Raw genomic sequence first — 24168 nt, 5'->3', positions numbered from 1 at the left:
CTGTTCCCATGAGGCACAGGGTCAGACTGATTTGCATATGGCCATGTCTGAACTGGGGTGGCGTGGAGTGTAAAAAAACGATGGATTTAGGCCCAGATCTCTGTACTGGGGTGAATGTTTGACATTGTTCTGCATTCTGTCCATCAACTGTGGTTTTTGCATTTGTCACCCCGAGTGGGATGGGTATGCTCAGACGTGAGTCCCATGCACTCCACACCACTGGATTCAAGCAAGCCGGGCTGAAGACGGCTGGAATGCCAGAAACCGGTCCTCGGAAGCTTGTTTCCGGTCCAGGGAAGGCATGGCTTGGCAGTTCGGGCTGGACTGTTCCCATGAGGTACAGGGTCAGACTGATTTGCATATGGCCATGTCTGAACTGGGGTGGCGTGGAGTGCAAAAAAACGATGGATTTAGGCCCGGATCTCTGTACTGGGGTGAATGTATGACATTGTTCTGCATTCTGTCCATCAACTGTGGTTTTTGCATTTGTCCCACTGAGTGGGATGGGTATGCTCAGACGTGAGTCCCATGCACTCCACACCACTGGATTCAAGCAAGCCGGGCTGAAGACGGCTGGAATGCCAGAAACCGGTCCTCGGAAGCTTGTTTCCAGTCCAGGGAAGGCATGGCTTGGCAGTTCGGGCTGGACTGTTCCCGTGAGGCACAGGGTCAGACTGATTTGCATATGGCCATGTCTGAACAGGGGTGTCGTGGAGTGCAAAAAAACGATGGATTTAGGCCCAGATCTCTGTACTGGGGTGAATGTATGACATTGTTCTGCATTCTGTCCATCAACTGTGGTTTTGGCGTATGTAAGGGGCAATACGGGGTTCAGGGCCGAGGAGCCAAGTGAGACACGTCTTGTCAGGCCACCATCTTGGCCACCAGCCCACAGTTGTAATTTTTAAAGGCTATAAATGTATTTTCAAAGTTGACACTTAGAAACCTTTCAGAGAAAAAACTAGCAATGTTATCCTACGGAAGAAAATTCAGGTCTCAGGTAAAGTAGGTTTTCGTTACTTTTGTAATCCAGTACTGGGCTCCTAGGTCCAGCCAGGTGACCTCTACCTAAGACAGGCAAGTATTTACATTTCAGCATTTGGTACGATTTTTAAGGAATATTTGTAATTTGCAAAAATCGACACAGAATTATTTTTAGAGAAATACAGTCAATGGTTTCCTATGGAAGAAAATGCAGGTAACTGGCAAGTACAGTTAAGCTTACTTTTGCGGTTCAGCACTGGACTAGAAAGTACAGCACTGGCTTCCCTCCTGATCCCAGGTGAGTATTTCGGAAATCGTTATTCGGCTGATTTTAGAGGAATATTTTGAAGTTTCAAAACTCCACACTTAAAAGAATTTTCAGTGAAAACCAGTCAATGTTAGCCTATGGAAGGAAAGTGAACGGCTTTCAGGTGAGTACTCGACTGGTGAGGTTAAGGTTCTGGGCATAGACTCACGGGTCTCCCAGGGTCGGAAAGGTACAGTTGTTACACCCTCAGGGGCACAGGGGCAGCCGGGTGCAGAGAGAGTAGTCCCAATGCAATCCAATGGAGGGTAGGGGGCCTTTGGTTGGTGGCTGCAAGCGGGCAGGCCACGCGGCTATGGGAGCTGAGCTCCTCGTCACTTACTCAGGGCAAGTGGGGAAGTAGAGTAGGGTAGTAGTTGCACTTCCAGCGGCACTCGGGCGGCTGGGTGCAGGGTGCCTTTGAGCCGTCGGGTGCTCAATGTTATCCAACGGGAAAGTTACAAAGTGAACAAAGGCTGCAGGCTCGGGGACGGAGATTCTTCAGGTGCGACCACCAGTTCGAGAGGTAAGTTGGGTTCTTGGAGAAGAGGTAAGTACCCCAAAGGAGGGCACAAGGGGCTGTGGGGTGCCGGGTGCAGGGGAGTCTTTGGGTGTCGTGAAATCTTATTACCCTCAGCTGGTCGCGGTTGGAGGGGCCCCTGGTTCTGAGGCTGCAGGCAACGTCTGGGTCATTGAGAGGGGTCTTTGGGCACTGGACTTCGGGTCCCAGTCGCCGGGGGGACGTCCTCGTGGTCTTGGATCGCAAGGGCCGGGTTCGGCGGGTGCAGAATGGGCTGGATTTGCGGTTCCTGGCTGGCATCAGGGGTATGGTTGTTGGAGCAGAGCCTCTGCTCAAGTGAGTCCCAGTCTTTGAGAGGGTCAAGGCAGGCATGTCCGCAGGGGTTTCAAGTTGCTGTCCGCAGGAGTCGCCGGGATTTAGCAGGGGCAGGTTCCAGGGTCGACAGGCCAGTAGGGCTGGGGCCAAGTCAGTTGGTGTCGTCCTGTTGTTATCAGCTGTACGGCGGGTCTTCTTCTTGATATTCTTTCTTGTTTTCTTATCGGGAACTGAGGAAGGAAGGTTCAGGGTGCCCCTAAATACTGAATTTAGGGGTGTTACAGGTAGGGCAAGGGCAGGGACCAATGGATCCCTGTCCTGGGGTGGGTACACCCCTTAGTCTGCTCCTCTCCTGTGGGAGGGGGGCATGAGCCTAGCTGTGATTGGGCAGGGCTCCCCATCCTCAAGATGGCCGGAGCCTGGGGTCATGCTTCACCTCGCCTCTCCCACCTGAGGGGTGGGGTTGGCACAGGCTGGCACCCCCCCTTCCTGGCGTAGGGTTTCCCACCAGTCTTCCAGCCAGAGTGGGGGTCAGAACTGGTGGGGGCCAGTTGCTGAGTACAGCAAGTGGTCTGGAGAAGCCCACAAAGGTGGCAGGCCTTTGAAGCTTCCCCCTGCCCATCCTGGGGGAGGAGACCTAGCACCTTATCCAGGATGTGCATTGTTGCAGGCCCAGGAGAGTGGGGGCTCTCCACCCAGGGGTCCACCAACATGTTTGCAGCCTAGGCAGCCTCTCAGTCCAGACGTGGATTGTAGGTTAGGTTTTCAGGGGGAATCTCTAAGATGCCCTCTGGTGCATTTGACATTAAATCTCAACCTTGCATCAGTGCGGGTTAATTATGCTGAGAAGTTTGATATCAAACTTGTCAGTCTTCAGTGTAGCCATTATGGTGCTGTGGAGTTCGTAGTGACAACCTCTCAGAACCATATACTCTTAATGGCATCACTGCACTTACAGTGCCCAGGAATGGCCCTGGGTACTGTAGGGGCCCAGGGCTCATGCACCTGTGCCCACACCGCTGGCATAGGGCACCCAGCTAGAGGGGTGACTGAGGGATGCCAGGGCAGTGGGTTTTGTGGGCATGGCACACAGGGTTGTGTGTCATGTCGAATCTCTGCTTAGTTCTGCATTTAGACACTCAGCCTGCAAAGGCAGTGTGTGGGTGTTAGGATAGAGGGCCCCTAAGGGAGGCACAATTAGTGCTGCAGCCCTTAGGGGTCTTCTCTGGTCACCATGCCCTGGGTACCTAGGGTACCATTTACCAGGGGCTGACAGGTGGCCAGAGATGCCAATTGGGTTTTGGTTTCAACACAGTTTTAGGGAAGGAACACAGGCCCTGGGCACCTGGTTGGCAGGAGCCCAGGGCCCACTCAGTCAAAGCACATCAGCAGCTCAGCAAAAGTGGGGGCATACCAATGCAAGAAAGATGGCACTTTCTCACACAGGTGAACTGGTGTGTACTGTACACATAGTGAGTGTGTGTGTTTTTGTAAAGGGCATACCCTGGTTAGTGATATAAAAGCTTCAGTGATGAACAGTGCATGTAGATTGAGTGGCTTATATACATGCCCCTTGTGCTGCCGGTGCTTCACTTTTTATGATACTCTGGCGGCTCAGAGTGCAGACCCATATCTACGACGTCACGCAAAATCACTTAGCTTGGTTTTCATGGCCTCGTAGATATGGTGTAAGGCAACACAATGCATGCCACTGCGTTGCCTTACATTGCTTTAGAGAGGGGTTCAATGGGCGTTTCGCTGGGTGTTCCCATGCAACACCCATATGTTTGATCCATTCCCAGATTTACAAGGATCTGTAACCCTGGGAATGCACTAAAACAGCACCCCTCTTAGGGCAGGCGTAACAAAGAGAAATATGTTTATTTCTTCTCCTTTTTTCCTCTTTCTATGTGTGCTGCATTCTGAATGTACAATAAGGTGTCCCTTCCTGTACAAAAACAATCCCGCTAACAGTGCAGTTACCCTTACACCATGGCGCAATGGTGCCTGCGTTGGCGCTAGGCACCAAATTCTGCACCGGAGCTACCTGAAAAGACATAAAAGCTCCATATCTCATAAATACAGTGCATTCCGGACCCTTTGATTTGGCATAGGGCAGTGGAGCAAAATGACTTATGGCACTGTCCTGTGCCAAATCATTGTAAACGAGGCCCTGAGTGTATGTACTGAATGCATGTGTACATATAAGGGTACAATGCATAGAGGTAGCTGTGCTGGACTGAAAGTGTGCTATGAAAGTACACTGAGTGAGTATGCCGCCAATGGGACATAGGGGCCGATTATGATCGCGGACGGACTTGCGTCCGTCCGCGATCATTGAGGAGGAGGGGACGTCCGCATGGGCTGCGGAGTCCCCTCCTGTGCGATTAGGATGTGACCGGCAGGGTGGCGGTCACATCCTCTATTTTTAACATTGCGGCGGGTGCGGCTTCAAGCTGCACCCGCAGCAATGTTAAAAATGCACGCATTGCATTTGCATGCAGAAAGAGGCAGGCACCATGCGGTGCCTGCCGCTTTCTGCATACAAATGCAGGGGGGTACCACAGGTACCCCCCATGTGCACTCCTCAACCCCCCCTTCACCTAGGGGGCCCGCAACGGGCCCCGCAGTGAAGTTACACATGCTTTTCCACGGCGGAAAAGCCGCCGCGGAAAAGCATGTTTGCAGGCACATACTAATCTGGCGGACGGTGTCTGAGAGACACCGTCACCAGATTAGTGCTTTTCCTCCGCGGTTGTAAGCCAACCGTGGAGGAAAAGCTGCGGACGGAAACCAGGACCCACCAGCCATCCTAATGTGGCGGTGGGTCTTTGGTGGGTCCGCTGCGGATTTTCCGCATCCTCCGGGCCGGCGGTGGCTTCCGCCGGCCCGGAGGATGCGGAAAATCCGCAATCATAATGAGGCCCCTAGTATGGAGAATCCTGGGTTCTATGTTGGGAAGCCCAGGCCTGCCTGGTAAGACATAAGTGGAGAGGAATCCCCCCAGACAGATGTGTATTGCTGCATTCCTGTAGGGTGGTTAGGGATATACTGGATGGATAAGGAAGAAACTCCCTTTACATTTCAGAAAACTGCTCTTTGACTCAGTGAAATATCACAAGGAAGGGGTCAGGACACATCTCAGGAAGGGAGAATCACAAGCAGTAGGGCTTGGGGTCTGGGATTAACGTTTTGATGTACATATGTCTGTGGCTGATATCCAGGTGTGACCTATGGTCACTTCCATGAACAGTGTCTTGGGCAATCAGCATCAGAGTCATGCCTGCTATGACAGACCTCGTTCATGAATGAAGATGAAAAAAAGTGTCCACTTAAAAAAACAGAACCCCAACATAAAGCTTCAAAGACCCAGATCCTAAATTACATTTGCTGTTTGGAAAAGAACTATAGAAAGGTTGAGATTTTAAAAATTGGTCACCTGACAAGCAGCCAGATAATCTGTGTGAGAAGGGGAAGCTTTGAAAACTTTATGCCTGTGATTCGGACTTTGGGCCAAGGCCTGCTACACTCTCTGTTGGATGAGGAGACATCACCCAGGGAAACCAAGCCCACCTGCCCCAGAGCTGGAGCACCAAGACTTGCAAAGACAGGTGTGCTCAGGAAGGAGGCAATACAGAGCTGAGTTGATATCCAATACGTTGTTTGCGTTCCAAATTATTACAGAAATCTGAAGTTTGAGTAAGTGCATCCAATTTCTTTATAATGTTCTTTCTTTTTGCTTTTGTCAGTTCAGTGGGATTCTGAATTTAAGAATCACAGATTCAAAAATTAAACTGTGAGTAATAGGAGAGCGCTGGAGGAAGCGAGGTCTAGTGTGGATCCCTACCATGAGATCTCCCAGTGTGAGTTGTGAGGATTCGTCTGTGCACTGATTGGGCCATTGCCCTGTGCACAACTTTTTTTTTCAGAGACCCTCATATGCCAAGAGAGGGCTTCTGTTGACTGAGCCAAGTATTGAGCCCTGGGCAGAGAGTGCAGAGCCCACATGGCCTTATTGGGGGCACCCTATATACCAGAGGGGGGCACCAGTGAAGAAGTTGTGTGACCAGAGTGCCAAAAGTCATTAACACCTGATCAGGAGGGTGATCCCATCTGAGGAGTCTACACTGCACACAGAATGTACTGCAGCAACCTTGTGTGGCAAGAGGGGCTGCCAGGACCAAATCTTAAAAGACTTGGGCTGCCTCCCCGTAGTGGAGTGAGGTTGTGACCAGCAGGTCTAGCCACACAGAAGGGTCTGCCCTGACTGATCCCCATAGACCAGGAGGACACCAAGGAGGGCGACGTGTCCTCGCAGGACTCCAGTCTGGAACTGAAGGACAGAATTCCCCCTCACTGGAGAGGACTATACTTACCTCATCACTGGGAGCTGAAAGCTGCTGTGATGGCTGGGACGAGCAGCTGCCCCACTCCGAAGAGAGATCCTGTGCCTGCCGACAGTTCAGCATGTACCGCCAGCAGTCTAACTTCGCTGACCAAGATCTGATCTGGTGAGTGTCCGTGCTGAGAACACCAGCTGTAACACCAAACACTTACATGCTGCAGGAGCGGGTAAGGCTTTGGAGCCCCTGTGGGTTCACTGCCAAAGGTGTGGAGGCACTGTAGACACTTTTGACTGAAATCCTGAAGAGTCAAAAGGGAACTCTTGAGTATGGCCTAATAGATTGCATTCTCTGCTGTCGCCACAAATGAATGGGGAATAGCCCTAACACAAAAGAGCTTAAAACAGTGATTCGCTTGTCAGCTGCTTGAGCTCAGACTTCATGGGGGATTGTGTTGTGGCATTTGAATGTCACACTTCTTTGCTTGTGAGAGTTACAAATAGAGCACTACTTTATCTTATAAAAGCAACAATTTGGTTGGACATTGATTTATCGTACGTACTGTTTGCACATTGAGTTATTGTAAGAAACTGGCTCTATATATTCTACACCAAAATGAGGTATAGTGTGAATAGAGTCCAACTGTCCCCAGAGGTAGGCAGAGGTTAAAGTTAGAAAGAACCTTGCTCTCTGTTTGTGGTAGAGTGGTCGAGCAGTAAGGCAGTATCAGAGGACAGTGTTAAGCATTTGATGTACACACTCAGTCAGCAAATTAATTCACACACTCAATGACTAAACTCTAGGCAAACTATTTTTGTATAAAATATATTATTATAAGGTATTTTATTTCTAGAACCAAGCAAGCCAGGCACAGGTAAGCAATAAATACTTTGCAGTAATAAATGCTGAATGTTATTCAGTTGCATTGCAATTGTAAATGTACTTTGGTTTGACTTACAGAATTGTTTCAGGGAAATGCAAGCACTTGTAAATGCAGTACATAGACTTCAATGGGATTTTCCGTAAAATAGCAGCTAAGTTATTTTTGGATTACTTTTCTTACTCAGTGCTGTATGCCTTGACGCAGCACTGGGACATTTCCTGTAAACAGGTGAGTAAAAGCGTTTTGGTTAAATCATACTATTTTAAAGCATTTCTTTAGTTTTTGAAACTCTACACTTTGAAACTTTTTCAGCAAAAAGTGTCAATGTTATCCTACGGAGGAAAAACAGGTTGTGGGTTCTTAGGTAAGTATTCAACTGTGGGAGTTAAGGTTCTGGGTTAGACTTAGGGGTCCCCCAGGGTCAGTGATGCACTGCTGTTGAACCCTCAGCGGCACTAGGGTGGCCGGGTACAGAGTGTTGAGGCCTAATATTATCCTACGGCGGATAGGGCGTCTCCGGTTGGTGGCTGCTGGCAAGCAGGCCACGGTGTTGTGGAAGCAAAGGTCCTAGGGTTTAGCTCAGGTCAAATAGGGGACCAAATTAGCACCAGAGGTGCACCCTCAGCGGCACTAGGGCGGCTGGGTGCAGGGTGCTGTTTTAAGGTAGGGTGCCCAGTTGTTTCCAATGGGGATCCTTTGATACAAAGAAACACTGCAGGCTTGGGGACGAGGATCTTCCGGGTGCAACCACCACTTTTAGGGGTAAGTTGGGATGTTGTGGGTTGGTTAAGTACCATCGGTTTTGGCACACAAGGCGGTGGGGCGTTGGGAGCAGGGGTGCCTTGGGACGTCGGAAAGTCTTACCCGCTCTGGTTGCTGTAGAGGGGATCTTCTGGATTGAGGCTGCAGGCGTCGTCTGGAGGCTTGAGGCAGGTCAGTAGTCACCGGATCTCGGGTCAGGATTGCCAGAGTGACCTCCTCATGGTGTTTTTCCACTTGAGCTCGGGCCGGGTTCGGCGGGTGCAGAGTGGGTTGGATTTGCGGTGTCCGGCCGGAGCCAGAAGCTGCAGTTTGAACAAGTCAGGTGTTTATGGGAGATTCAGTCTTTGAAGTGAAGACAGGAAGGACACACCGGGATTTCGCAGGTTCTAGGGGTGACAGGCCTGTAGGGCTGGGGCCAAGTCGGTGGGCGTTGTCATCTTGTTAGCTCTGCACAGCTCTTTGATCCTTCTTCTTACCTTCGTTTCTTGTTGTTGCTGTATCTGAGGAAGCAAGATTCAGGATTCCCCCTAAATACTAGATTTAGGGGTGTTACAGGTAGGTAAAGGACAGGGACCAACGGGTACCTTCCCTGAGGTGGGTACACCCCCTATTCTGCTATTATCCAGTGGGAGGGGGGCAGGAGCCTGTCCCTGGTTGGCTGGGTCCCCCATCCTCAAGATGGCGGGGACACAAGGTTGTGCTTCACCTTGCCTCCCCCACCTGAGGGGTGGAGTTGGCAGAGGTAGGCACACCTCTCTTCCTCACTTGTTTTTCCTGCCGGTTCTCCCGCCCAAAGTGGGGGGTAGAACAAATGGGGGCCAGTTGCTGAAAGCAGCAAATGGTCTGGGGAGGCTCACAAAGGTGGCATGCCTTTGAAGCTTCTCCTTTGTGAACCCTGCCCATCCTGGGGGAGGAGGCTGGCACCTCGTCCTAGGATGTGCATTGTTTCTGGCCCCCGAGAGTAGCAGCTCTCAACCCAGGGGTCCGGAAACATGTCTGTTGGTGGCAGCCTATCAGCCTATGCAGCCACTCAATCAGGTCACTAGAAGTTGGTTGAGTTTTGGGGGCATCTCTAAGATGTCCTCTGTTGTGCATTTTACATTAAATCTCACCCTGGCACCAGGGTGGGTTTAATGTGCTGAGAAGTTTGATACCAAACTTCCCAGTCTTCAGTGTAGCCATTATGGTGTTGTGGAGTTCGTAATGACAAACTCCCAGCACCATATACTCTTAATGGCAGCACTGCACTTACAGTGCCCAGGAATGGACTTGGGCACTGTAGGGGTACAGGGCTCACTCACCTGTACCCTGACCACTGGCATAGGGCACCCAGCTAGAGGGGAAACTGATGTATGCGAGGGCAGTGGTTTGTGGGCATGGCTCACAGGGATGTGTGACATGTTGACTCTTCATATTGTTCTGCACCAATACACGCAGCCTGGCAAGTCAGTGTGTGAGTGTCAGGGTACCAGACCTCTAAGGGCGGCTCAATAAGTGCTGCAGCCCTTAGAGGCCTTCTCTGGTCACAGTGCCCTGGATATCTGTGGAACCATTTACCAGGGGCTAACATGTGGCCAGAGATGCCAATTGGGTTTAGGCTTCAATGCAGTTTTAGGGAAGGAACATAGGCCCTGGGTACCTGATGAGCAGGAGCCCAGGGCACACTCAGTCAAAGAACATCAGCAATTCAGCAAAAAGTGGGGGCATACCATGCAAGAAAGAGGGCACTTTCTCACAGTTATGAGTTGTGTTCACTGATCTGTATCTACATTACCCGCAGGGGGCCTTGTCTGCTTGACCGCAACTACCACTGAGAGTCAAGTGCAGAATGGGTACTTGGCCCAGAAGAGCGGGATCCATAGTATGTTGTGCCCAGCTCATCAGAAGTGAAAGGCTGCAACCACCTCAGCTGGGCCCAGTAGCTCCTGAGTGTCCCTTTGCACTCTGAAAGGAGTTCTGACAGTCCTGTTATCTACTCAAATTTGGCTTGTTGCTTCAGTTATGAAATTCAAATAAAAAAATACTCAAGGTGACTCTAGCATTCCAGGACTCAACAGAACAGCTGAATTTACTGAGGGACCCCAAGACCTGCTTCTTTGTACCCGTTTCTTTGTACCCCACTGTGAAGAAAATGCCTCAACTTTGCTTAGACTTCGAGTTCTAGAAGACCTTCTGACATGTGAGGAGGGGAGTATGAGGATGGTCCCTTCCTACTCTCTGTGCGCTATAAGCGTCATCTATAAACCCCAAGTGGACCACACCTATTGTGTTTTTATCAGACGTTTACCATTCCCATCAGAGGTTTTTCTTTTTGGAAAAAAAACGTGTTGGTACTTGTAACTTTTGCCACATTTGCTACATGCATACTGGTACCAACCTTAGAGACCTGTACTAGCTCTGCTTGTGAGCTAGCCTTCCCTCCTCCTTCATCATTTCAACATGGGCAAGCACAAATTTGGTGGGAACTATAAATCAAACCCAGAGCCCAGAATTAGCACATTATATTTGTATCTTGAAAGGGCTGTTGGAGTTATATCCCAGGAGATTGCCTTGGTGGAACTACAATTGTTCATAGGTGTGACAGCATTAACTAGTGTAATTACAGCTCCACCAAGGGTCTTGGCCAGCGATCCTGAGCAGGTAGCAAACCTGTATTATCTTTGGATGTTCAAGGCAAGTGAGAGAGCGTAGACTGCAAAACCCCATCTCATGATCCTGGACCATCATCAAAGAGAAAAAAAAGGGGAGCTCAAGTAACTAAGCAAATTACCAGTGTGGTTAATCTTTGAAAGTCCCGTATTCTGGAATCAATAGGACTGGGACAAAACATGCATAACAGGGAAATATTCTTTGTTAAACTTGCAGGGTATGATTGTTAATCGTCTGAACCCCTTTTTTGAATATTATGTTGTCCTGGAAGGGACTGCTGCAAATATAGTATCAATTTCTTAAGTTTCACTACACCCAAACAACCCACCCACTACGAAACCCGGTCGGGGTAAGACTTCATCTTGATCTCTCAACCACCATGCCGGTGCAAGATCCGACTCAAGTCAGATCTCATCTTGTTCGATCTGAAGCGGAGCTTTCCAACCATCCCAATTAAACGAGTGGCCATGAAACAGTGAACAGAGTATATGAGACAGCACATAAAATTAATGATAATCGTGTAATAAGGCACCCAATGTTAGGGTCCGATGGCAGCTCCAGCTTACCAACACTTATTCCCTGTTTGAATTTGCCACCAGAAGCATGTCCCTATGTACATCCAGATATCCTGGGTAATGTGCTCCAGGTATTTTAACGTCTTCTTTAATAATTTTTATAATGACGTATGCCCTAGAGCTAATGTGTGCAATATAGATGCTTAATTCTCGGCTATGGTGGTAGTTAGGCTTAGATATAATTCCCTCTTGTAACATTTTAAAATCAGCTTAGCGGTTGACTTTAATGCCTAATTAGGTAATAGTCCTACATTCTATGGCCTATTACCACTTGAAAACACTGGTCATTTCCATTAAAAATGGACACAATGGGGACATTACTTCACAGGTTTTCATCTGATTTTGATCTGTGTAATAACTCAGAATCACTTGGGGCATTGAGAACAAAATTGTGACGACTATTGGTTGGGGTCGCATACCTGTGATTGATTATGTTTTTGTTTCCAGGATATTGTATACTTATGATCAGACTGGGTGCACTAGGGGCTAATGGTTTTAGTGACCCTAATCCAAAGATTTTAGTTTTGGATATACCTGAAATGACTAAAAGGCATCCTAACAAGTGCACTACTGATTTAAAAGTAAAAAACCAAGTATAGAGCCTTAGGTTGAGAACTGTTTACATTGTTAGATCGAATCCAATATTAGTCACTGTCTGTAAAGTGACAATGGTCTTTGTTAGGGATATATGACGTTACCACGCGCGCGTTACAACGACCTATCATTACAACGCGGTTGTAACAACGCAAGTCGTTACAATGACTTGCGTTGGGGGGGCGCAAATTTAAAACATTTAATTTACTATTCCAACACCAGTCCCCGTGGATAGTAGGGAAGGTGTTGGGATAGTAAATTAAATGATTTACTATCCTCGAGCGCCCCCCAGCGCAATTCGTTGTAACAACTTTCGTTGTTACAACCGCGTGGTAATGGTAGGTCGTGGTAATGCGCGCGTTGTAAACGTTGCATACCCTTTGTTAGCTTTAGCTGTTTTATTAGGAACTTCGTGCTAGCACGTTCTAGACTCCCTAAACTCGATGATCCTTGCTGGTTGGACAGGGCCTGTAAGGAGGCAATCAGGTGTTTGCGCAAGCCTTGAACAAGAATCCTATAGAGACGGAGGAGGTAGTCATATGCAGTCTTGAGTATAAATTCACATAAAAACAGCAAATCTCCTTACAGGGTAGAGACGTAGGAGAACTTAGTCAACTTCTGCAACAATAAAGATGTCAAGATATTGTGGACAATAGTTAACACTGATTAATTTTTTAGGAAACAGGCGATAGGCCTAGGGTTGAATATCATCGGCAACTAATGGTTGGTTCACTTTAGGTCTGTTTACTGCCTAGTGTCCTCAGGCGACCAGCAATTTACTAATATTTTATCATCCACCCAACTACTTGCAATCAGGTTCAAGGTGGATGTGGTGGTAACTGCAAACTTACAGAGCCCATATGGAAAGGCATCGGGTCCCAATGGGGTCCCGATAGTCTTTTATAAATGAAATACTGACATTTTGTGCTCCAGTTATCACCAATGCTTTAAACTCTGACTGTCGCACTGAATTACCATCTTCATGGTACACATCCACTTTAGCACCCATTTAAAAAAAAATGTAACAATCAAGACCCTCATTGCTATAGAATCATCTCACTGCTTTATTCCATAGTGAAGGTTGTGGGCCGCATAGTCCTAGATAGAATCGTGGCATGGTTTCATGACCGAAATATCCCTTCAAAGGTGCAATATGGATTTAGGTAAAGGCTCAAGGCGATGGAGCAACACATAAACCTTCACCTGGTAATCGGCAAATACACCATTAAGGGGAGCGCGTGTACTTATCCTTTAAGGATTTTAGAAGGGCTTTTGGCCAAATTAATAGGTGAAAGATTTGGGGCATTTTAACAAATATGGGCATAGTAAATGTATTTATGTTGTGTGGAAGATCATATGAAACTGGCCCCAATGGCTAGCTGTTTGATCTAATCACACTCTTAACAGGGACATCATAGATGACTGCTTAGCGAGCAATCTTAAGTAAAAAAGGCCTTGGTTTGAGCATATTAAACACATAGCAAACATTATTGGTAGACTAGACACATACACAAAACGTAACCAGATTACCATCAGCAAGAAAGCGTTCGTGAAAAATCGCTTTACAGAGTATAGGACACTTTCCAGAAAGGAGATGGAGTTACAAAAACCAACACTATGTATTTGTGCAAAGTGCTGAGGACATGTAATGTAACAGTATTTAACACTGGTTATTAACCCTTAAGAAAGGACACTTTTAACGAGATTCCCTTTGGGCAGTACTCACAGACTACTAATCTTTCTATTGGGCCAACATGACACAGACACTGTCCATATCTGCGGGCCGTGCAGGTAAGAGCGGTAGGGTGGTGGGGCCTGGAGGGCGGTGATGAGGGAAAATTAAATAAATAATACATTTTCCCTCGTCATCGTCCGTCGAAATCTCCACCCCCCCCCCCTCCCCTCCCGGCCCCACTGCCATAATCTCCAGCCCCCCTCCCCGGCCCCACTGTTATACCCCTCTTACCTGCACGGGTGCGGCTGTCTGTCCTTTTGATGAACTCTCTCTTCCGAAAATTGCTGTATTTTGTGTTTTGTACAATTTACCAATTATTTGTGGATCGCTTATCCTGCCTATTCCCAGAAAATATAGATTGTATAAATGTAAACCTGCGCTTTAGTTTTTACGAATATGTCACAGCCCACAGGTTTGGTACGTGGCGGGTTTCATTTTAAAGTCTGCACTTAGATGTAGGGCAATGTTGTTTTAGATACGTCAAGATTCTCAAATGTGCTTTTAAAAGTTTTGCAAATATCCTTAAGGAATCTTTATGTTTTTCTTTTATGATTATTTTCCAATCATCGAATATAGATTAAAGACTGAACAGATACTTAGTGCTACCAGGTAACTAGACTTCAGTCATTAACTTTGTCCACCATGGCCTCGGTTAGGGATTTATAAAAACATGCAACCATTCTATGTCAGTTGTCTATGTCTATCAGTCTATGTCATCTGTTACCAAGTTTTTCCCTGAGGCGGAAAGCCGGGGAAACTAGGCCTGATGCAACGATCTTTTTAACTTTAATTCTTTTAAACATTGTTTGCTGCTACTCGCTATTTGCACCTTGCTTACTTACCCTGCACCGCCGTCATCCCCGTAGCCGATTAGGCGCTTCGTGGGATCTCAGGGGGTAAGACGCCATCTTGCTCAGAGGCGCAGGGTTGCGGACTAGTTGTTTGTGCCCTTCCGCCCTCTCCTGCATATAAAGCACGCAATTTCCTGTGCGCGCGGATCTGTTACCAAGTATTTCCCTGAGGCGGAAAGCCGGGGAAACTAGGCCTGATACTACGATCTTTTTAACTTTAATTCTTTTAAACATTGTTTGCTGCTACTTACTATTTGCACTTTGCTTACTTACCCTGCACTGCCGTCATCCTCGTAGCCGATTGGTGCTTCGTGGGATCTCAGGGGTTAAGACGCCATCTTGCGCAGGGTTGCGGACTAGTAGTTTGTGACCTCCCGCCCTCTTCTGCATTAATGTCAGTCAATTCCCGACCGAGCAGCGGGCGGGCGCGCCTTCAGCGCGCCGAAGGCGTGCCCGTCTGCGCCCGTCCGCGCCCACACGGGCCCATGGGCCATACCCCCTGTTCTAGATCCTCCAAAGAAGCTCACTTACAATGCAGATCTACTGCATGCGTACAGACCCATAGTCAAACATGACTGTAGTATCTTTGACATGGTTGGTAGTTTTCCTCAGTCTTGTCCTTGTTGCACCTTTTCTCTAGACGCTCCTCAGTGGTGTCGAAGCTGTACTCCACGGATCACTATCACCCACGAACGCTCTTTTAGGTTTCTCAGCCTGAATTGTCGTTCCTTACCTAAACACAAACGGGAAATATTTGACCTCCTGGTTGATGAGCTACCCGACGCCCTCTTTATCACCGAATCGTGGCTCCATGATGGCTCAGGACCGGATATTGCCGAAGCACTGCCCTCTAATTACGCTATTGTTAGGTATGACAGAGTCAGCAAAACGGGGGTGGCATTGCGATTATATTTAAAAACGATTTCCAATGCCAGCTCGACCCCATTACTTACAAGTTGGACATTGTCTCCCTCAATAACGCCCTTGCACAGCATCCTCCAACTGAACTGCTTGAGTCCACTGATATAGAGGCGGCAGCAGGAATAACCAAACTCTGGCTCCTTGATGCCATTGATAGCTGCCTTCCTCTCTCCCATAAGAAGGAGACGAACCATAAGATACCGGCACTATGGTTCAATGACGCTTTAAAAGTGGATAAGTCCCACTGCAAAAAACTCGAACGTACTTGGAGAAAAGACTACTCCCCCATGGCGGGCACCATTTATAAAAATGCTCTGAAGATTTATCATAAAGTCTGTGCCTGGACTAGGGCCGCCTACGCCACTAAAACCATAACAGAAGCAGCTAATAAGTCTAAAGCACTATTTGACTTGGTGAAAAATCTTGCTGGCTCTCACACCATTGCAAAACCTCTGCCTTTATCGAGCAGTAAGTACTATGAAATCGCGTAGTTTTTTATCATTAAAATTGATATGATTTATCAAGATATTTACTATCACAAGGGTAGCAACACCTCCCTTGCATCTACCTGCAAATCTGTTGATACTAATTACCCCCCTATCCCCACCTACGCCCGCTTCTCTCATGGCCCGAATTGCACCCAGCTGCCCTGCTCGAGATTCTGTGTAAGGTTAGATCGGGCTCTCCGACCGATCCCCTGCCCATCCCAATACTTCCGCTACTGGACTCCTCGCTGCTCTCCATGATTTGTACCACGTTCAATTTCTCATTGAAGTCGGCCTCTGTCCCTGCTTGTTGGAAGCATGCAATGGTCACGTCACTGCTGAAAAAGCCCACTGTGGACTCCAAAGTTCTCTCAAACTTCCGTCCTATCTCTTTGTTGCCTGCATTCTCTAAAGTTCTAGAGAGACATATCCACCACCACTTAAATCAATTTATTTCTGCTAACAAAATACTACATCCCTCCCAGTCGGGTTTTCGCCCCGGTTTCTCCACCGAAACCACGCTCCTCGGCGTCACGGAGAATCTTCGTTCCTTGCTAGACAGGGGTGATACAGCTGCACTGATATTACTTGATCTCAGTGCAGCTTTCGACACTGTCTCCCACAATATTCCCCTTCGTTCCCTGGCCACCATTGGCATCAGTGGACTTGCTCTGGATTGGTTGGCCTCCTTCCTGACTGATCGTTCATTCCAAATTTTTTCTCATGCAGCAACCTCCAAAACCTATCCTTCACCTCATGGAGTACCCCAGGGCTCGATCCTCAGCCCCCTCTTTTTCAATCTTTATATTACCCCCTTGGCTTACATTGCCAAGCGGGCCGGGCTTACCTTGTTCACCTATGCCGACGATTCGCAAATTGTTTTCTTCCTGTCCCAATCTGACCAGGCTTCTAATTCCCTCCTTCAGACTGGTCTAGGGGAGATATCCAATTGGATGAACTTAAATCTACTCAAACTGAATGGAGGGAAGACTGAGGTCCTGGTCCTTGGTCAAAAACACGACCTCTGGAGTTCCAGGCACTGGCCCTCTGAGTTGGGCCCGCTCCCACTACCATCGGAGCATGTGCGTAACTTGGAGAGGATCATAGACAAGGGTCTGACATTGCAATGCCAAGCCAATAAAGTGTCCTCCATCTGTTTTGTCATTCTGCACTGGCTGAGGAAAATTCTTTGGATGCTGCCGTATGACACCCGGAGATCTGTGGTGAACGCCTTGGTCACCTCCCGGTTGGATTACGGTGAAATACTCTACCTGGGGGTGACCAGACACCTCCAGCTAGTGCAGAATGCTGCTGCTCGTTTGCTCTGCGGTGGTCGCAAAACGGATCACATAATAGGACGCCTTCGCGATCTTCACTGGCTGAAGGTGGACAGCCGGGTGAAATTCAAAGCGCTAAGTTATATGCACAAAATCAGGATGGGCAAAGCAACCACCTACTTGCAAACTCTTGTTTAAATCTACTCCCCGTCACGTTCTCTCCGTTCTTCCTTTCAAAAACTTTTCACACTGCCCAAGTTTAGATTGTCTAGGATGTATGGCAGGTCCTTTTCTTATTTGGGACCCAAACTCTGGAATTCCCTCCCTCTAGACATTTGCTCCGAGAACTGCTATGTTCGTTTCTGCAAGGCCATTAAAACCTGGCTTTTCAATCAGTAACTGAGTACCCTCAGGGCTTTCCACTTTCCACTTTGTGACAATTCCAGCGCCGGGAAACCCTTTTTTGGTAGCTGTTGCGCTTTATAAGCTTAACAAATAAATAAAAATAATAATAAATAAAAGCTTCTCCCACTACATATTTCTAAAGGATATAGAATTAAGTCCCAAGTCTTACTCCAAGCCACCATCTGCATGACGTCCATACACTCTCTGTTGGAGTGACTGTGGTCAGAGAAACTGGTTATGGCGTATCTTCCTGATGAAGGATGCAACAGTAAAATTCATGATAGGCTCTTCTCATAAAGCATGTCGGTTGTCATGTGCCAAACCCTTTCTCGGATTCAACACTAGCACAGAATCTTTGGTCATGCACAGAGATGGTGGAGTATCTAGTCAGAGCACAGTAAGAAGGATGCCTCAATTGCAGGCATTACATAGGTTTTACATGAGGATTGGGTTCTTAGAAAAGTTCTTGGGGTTCTGGCTCCTTAAATGAGGGAAGGTGCAGAACACCTTTGGCATGACATTTCTAAAAATCCCGATAACTACAATGCTCCACGGCTGCATAGAAAATTAAATGATCTCAAATAATATTAACATATAACTAAGATTCATATGAATAAAGATATTAAATATGAAATTGAAAAATGTGAAACATTCTGTCAATGTCAAGGAATTTAAAATTAGAGGCTAATAACTTGCTGTCCTCGTATTGATTTGTGAAAGCAATGTAAGTGCATCAAACAGAATATAGTATGACTGATGGGTGGCCTCAATTGAATTTAGAAAAGCTCCAACCTTCCCATTATAATTAAACATGTTTATTTATGTGAATTAAACAAAATATTTCAGCATTTGTGTATTTATTTGATGAATGCTTGTTTCCATATTTTTGTGTATTTATTTGTGGCTCAAGTCATAAAATGACATAAGATGGAGTCCACGGATTCTAATAATGACTCAACGGGGGCCCTCGGATTCCAGTAATGCTAAAGTGGGGCTACACAGCAGTGAACAGATTACAAACCACTGCACCAAATGATATTCCAGTGGGGATAGATTCTGCCTCAATTTCTCAAATACCTAAATTATCTCATATTACCCACAGCCGTAGCTCAACACTGAGCTGTGACTGTGAGTTGCCTGAGCCTGCTGGGTAAAGTGAATAGCCAGCCGCAATGCCACTTAAGTTGAACATCTAGGTGACGTGACTTGAGTCAAGCATGACTGGCACCTCACTTGTATCAAGGTGTTCTAAGCATTGTGTGGTCTTGGGAAGAAACACTGACAGTGACTTTGACACAAATGACCAATAACCTTACAGCAACCCAAAGAAGTATCTATGATAGCTTTTCTTAGATGTGCTCAGTTGCTTCTTTGCTGCTCACGTTATACGAAGTGAAAACAGTGGCCAGATCCGTGACTCATTTAATAAATTTGTCCTGATATTTACCTCTATTGGATAGCTTGCATGAGGTGTGCATTCTCTGAGGCTGACAGTAACAAACAGGTCAGACTGTTAGTGGTGACATCAGGCTTTCCTTAATCATGGGCATTACAAGCATGCTGGAGACACACCAGCTGAGTTTAAGATAGATTATTCCAGGAAAACATTGATCAAATTAAGTTAAAATGTCCTTAACCTCAAACAGGTGGAACTTGTGTTTCATTTTTATCTTACAAAATTGATTGACAATGAAGGTTTTTAAGAGTTGTCTATTGAAGGTCTCTGCGGAAACAAAGTCCCAGACTTGTAATACAAATGTTAGGAACCTCTGTGGTGCCAGGGGGACTGTCAAGAACGAGTATGAGAGTAAACTTTAAGAAGAAGAAGAATGGAAGGCAGATAATCTCACCTGGCAGGAGTCCTTTCCCCCTCTTGCAGAGCCTGCACATATCATGCTGTCCTGAACGATGGTGATGTCGCTTGGCACACCGGAATTGACGTGGTACATTGCGTCACAGCTCTGGGAGTTGATCAGTGGCAACTCTACTTCCTGGAGGGTTTGTGGGTACGAGAGTGGCACTGTTTATCAGAAAGTAAAACGCATTAGGAGTTGACATGGGTACATTAACCAGGTAATAAATACTAAATACCACCTCCAGTAAAGCAGTTATCGATGGCAACCGTTCTACACACTTATAATTCTCTTTCGAGACTTAACAAGCTCTTTTGTAAAGCCTGCACTGGATGGCCTGCGTGCTCAGACTGTGAGGAAGAACAGGCACACAGGTCCTTACTGAGCTCAGCTTAGATGAATCCTTAGACCTTTATTGCTGACAATTTGACTTGGTCTCCAGGAGAAACTGTAGACTCGCTGAGTTTGGAGTCAACAAAGCACTTAATCAATAAACTGGTAAAGACAATTTTTTTTTTTTTGTCAAAGGTGTTTTTATTAAGTTTTTGCAATAAAGACTCATGGCACAATCCGCCCACTCCCTCGCAGGGAAAATCTGGTCATTGGTCAAAGCAGTCATACATAAAAAAAGGAGAAACCCAAAAGCATAGAGCAACGTACCCCCGTATCAATTCACAGCTCAAATTGAAGGATACATGTTAAAAAATGTATGGGTACTGCAGCGAAACCCTTCCCAGAGGAAGTGTCAATAGAAGCTCACATTAGCCCTGGCTTCTGTTTTGCAAGAGTCAGTGCTTCTGTCGGGTCCGACCTCGGGCATCGGCCAGTGTGCTTGGATTGTACCCTGGGCCAAGAAGAAGTCAAAGGCGGAGTGCGCCAAGAGGTAAAACAGTTAAACAAAAAAAGAAAGAAAAACTCCCCCCCACCCCTCCACCCCCCGCCCCCCCCCCCCCCCGGTGGTGTCTGTAGTCTGACCTAGTGTCGCCAAAGTGGAGCCTACTTAGAGCTGGAAAAGATGCAAAGCCCAAACCGTAGGTGGACATACTGTTGATGGTAACCCCCGGGAGAGAAAGGAAACAAACGGCCCACCTAAATTCAAAGTTCTTAAAGTCTTCCCGGAAAATGTCTGACATAGGTTCCAGGCTGAGCAGCCGCCATAGCCGGGACTGCCAAAGGGACATTGCTGGCGCCTCTTTCTTCCTCCACGCCGCCGCTATGGTGATCTTGGCTGCCCCCAAACACAGCCACATGATTCTCTTGTCCGCCCTAGTTTGATGTTCTAAGGTGGGAGCCCGGACGCCCAGAAGTGTCTCAGCCATGGATGTCGGGATAGGGTACCCCAATATGTCTTTCACCTGAGCTAGGATTTCTTCCCAAAAAGGCCTGATGGACGGGCAATCCCACCAGATGTGCTGGAAGTCTCCAAGCAGCCCGCACCCTCGCCAGCACCTATCTGGTGTGCCTGGGAAAACTCGAGCTAGCTTGGATGGATATAAGTACCAGTCCATCATTGTTTTCAAGTGTGCCTCACAGAGGGCTGTGGATTGATTAAATTTAAAGATGTCGGACCATAAATGGGCCCATTCTTCGTCCGAAATGTCCCGTTGAGCCAGACCCTCCCACATGGCCATGTACCTCGGTCGGGGAGAAAGTGCGGTTGACAGTAGGAGTTTGTACAGAGACGAAATTGCACCCTTCATGGAGGAAGATCGAACCTGTGGATCGAGGGCCCAATGCAGCATCTGGGCATGGTGGTAGCGCTCAGAGTCCCCCACCGTGTAATCTCTTTTACAATTGTCAAATGTAAGGGGGTCATGATTGTGGAACAAGTGGGTCAGCGCCAGGCAGCCCCCCTCCCGCCAGGCGTCAAAGGGCCCCTCTTGGAACGCTGGGGTTAAACGCTGACTTGAAGTGTATAAGACAATTTTTTTAAGGAGGGTTTGCATATGGTTACAAAAGAGCCTCTGATCACTAAGATTTTGTTATGCAATTCATGAAACGCATGTACATTTCTATAATACATGTTGTTTTCAATTAATAAATTGTAATTGAAATGAAACCATATATTTGCTTCTATCAGTAAGCTTGCTTTTGTCTAAGGATTACATTCTACTAATATGCCATCTGTCAACTGCAAATGAACTGTCTTATCCATAAATAGATAAATACATTATGAACAGAACATCCCTCATACATCCAACACTGTTATGGTATTCCCAATCATGATCTATCGTGTTGGTCTCAACTGCACTTGCCAAAAGGACACACCAAGCACAAACACACACAACACTCTGCATATGGCCCACCTCTAATCACCAGACAAAAGGGCACTTAACCTGCTTAAGTCATGCATAAACATCTAGGGTCAAGTTTATGAAAGGGGTTGTGTATGCTTGCATCACGCAACGTGGTGCAAGCACGACACAAAACCAAAATGTGATTTATGAAGCCAAGCAAGGCCTACTTGTGGAGACCTGAGTGGCTTCATAGATCTGGAGTAGCACAACGCTACGCAAATCACTGCGTTGCGCTACTCCTCACTGGGGAGGCATTCCGTGAGCATTGCGTGGGTGTTCCAGCGCAACTCTTATGGTTTTTGACGCGTTTCCAAATTTACCAAAAGCGATAGACCAGGGAATGCACCTAAAAGATACACCTTCTCAGGGGTGGCGTAACAAGAAGAAATATCTTTATTTCTCATTGTTAATTCCTCTTTTCATGGATGCTGCAGCACACATACAAAGAGGAATATGTCTCTCAGGATTGCTTTTGTGCAGGAAGGTGCCTCTTCCTGTACAAAAAAATCCTGCATGCAACACAGGCACCCTTGCATCACGGTGCAAGTGTTCCAGTGTTGGTGCTTGGGAGCCAAAACTGGGCCTGTGCAGGGACAAATGCAGGAATGCACTGTATTTATTTTAAATATGGCACATTCCTGCTAGTCACTGCGCAACTTTTAAAAATAAATATGGCCCCTGGTAAATGCCCTCTCGTGGAGCTTTAACACATCAAAATAACAAAATAACACACTGAGAGCTCATTGAACATGACGCGGCCACCCAACCATAGACAGACCAGAATACAATACACAGAATACATTGCCACAAGATGATGCTGATGAATTATATGATTCTGTGATGGAAGGTGTGGAATCATATGGAATCACATGCTCAGGCACCCACAAATAGGGCATCAAGATCATACTAATAATAGTGTCCTATACAAATGACAAACCACACCACAAATAAACACTTATACGCTTACACATAACACAAATCAATTACTGATTTCTGAGAGAAAATTCCAAAATGCTCCTAGAGGCAAAATATATCTGTATAACTGAAAGAATAGATCATAAAAGATGATGATGGATATTTGAAACGTGCAACAGATACCTGAGAGTGGGTGTCCTGTTGTGAAAGCTGAAGAGGCCAACTATAGACTCAACAGAATACCCACATTTTCAGACCTTTGCAGTAGTTTAGATAGTTAGGTTAATGTTGAAGATGAAAGAGCACAGTATTCTAGTGTTTGGGGTAAAAGTAAGAAAAGATTCGCCTTCCTACTCGAGAGCTAGAGATTCGCAAAAATACTGCTAGAGAAACCTTGGCAAAATGAGGCAAGCGATTGGGTGAATAGTCCCAAAGGTCCGACTTCATCTTATGTAGAACCTGACTTCATCTTGGATAATGGAAATTACCATTTTCAAAATCCTAGACAATGGAAGTGGCCCTCTTTACCCATTTATGCATAATCATGGTCATGTCTGACCTTTAAAGCAGACATCGTCTGACCTTATCTTTTTAAGAAATATGAAAGCATCAATTAATTTGACTAATGACATAGATGTAACACCTGATGTGACATTCATCTGGGCCAAATAGCTCATTTTCATCATGACAAGGGTAAATAAGAACAAAATACAGACATATAGTAAAAATAGTGTAGTCCTTACACCTTTTACAGTTTTTTTGAAAAACTGATTACTATCGTCTTTAGCAAATAACAACTCAGTACAACACAAATGATCCATGATGGTCCCAGCATTGTAAATGCATACATAATCAGCTTAGTGAGCTCTGTAATCCAAAATGATCCCACCATTTCAGCCAAATCATATGGTGTTTATTGGGGCAGTCCTGTGCTGAGTAAATGGGCTCCTCCTCCTTTATGCACCAGTCCATAACCATACACCAAGCCTCTAAGGACAGAGCAGTGGCCAAGTTCCAGTTACGGTCGATATCCCTTTTGGCTAACAATATTTTAATTTTCACAAGGTATCGGTCACACCACTTCCCACCAGGATCCTCTAGAAGGCCCAGGAGTGCTATGTGAGGTGAACAGTCCAGTGGCTTCCCCAATACACAACCAGAACCCCAAAACCTAAGGCCCAATAGCGAATGAGCAGCCTCGTCATTGCAACGAGGTCAAGCAAACGATGGGAGCCGACCTACCCTCCAGAGTCGCAAATGGGTAAAGTATGTGGTGTGAAAGAAATTCACTTGTATCATGCAGAGCCTGGCAGATATTGCAATTCTCTTGGTGCCATTAGTGACTCCCTCTATTCCACATCATCTAGGCTGTTGACCCAGGATACCCAATGCACCTGCAGAGGGGGGAATAGCTTCAGGAAATTGAGAACCAAGGATCTGTGTATACCAGGAAATACCGCCCTGCCCCAGGGGGCCAATAAGCACCCTGGCTTCCAGGCG

General features: G+C 46.8%; 1 protein-coding gene across 1 annotated transcript in view; it reads right to left on the bottom strand.

Moving 5' to 3' along the window:
• Window positions 1–24168, bottom strand: part of LOC147659516 (transmembrane protease serine 9-like) — a 680763-nt gene that overhangs the window by 6162 nt on the left and 650433 nt on the right. The window contains exon 11 of the mRNA XM_086951678.1: window positions 19454–19623. Within this exon, the coding sequence (XP_086807804.1) occupies window positions 19454–19623 (170 nt within the window). The remainder of the gene's footprint in view (window positions 1–19453; window positions 19624–24168) is intronic.

Source organism: Lissotriton vulgaris, unplaced genomic scaffold (assembly GCF_964263255.1).
Source record: "Lissotriton vulgaris unplaced genomic scaffold, aLisVul1.2 SCAFFOLD_428, whole genome shotgun sequence".
Classification (NCBI taxonomy): domain Eukaryota; kingdom Metazoa; phylum Chordata; class Amphibia; order Caudata; family Salamandridae; genus Lissotriton; species Lissotriton vulgaris.
Note: the sequence above shows the minus strand (reverse complement) of the source record. Positions and strands in the feature narration are given on the sequence as shown.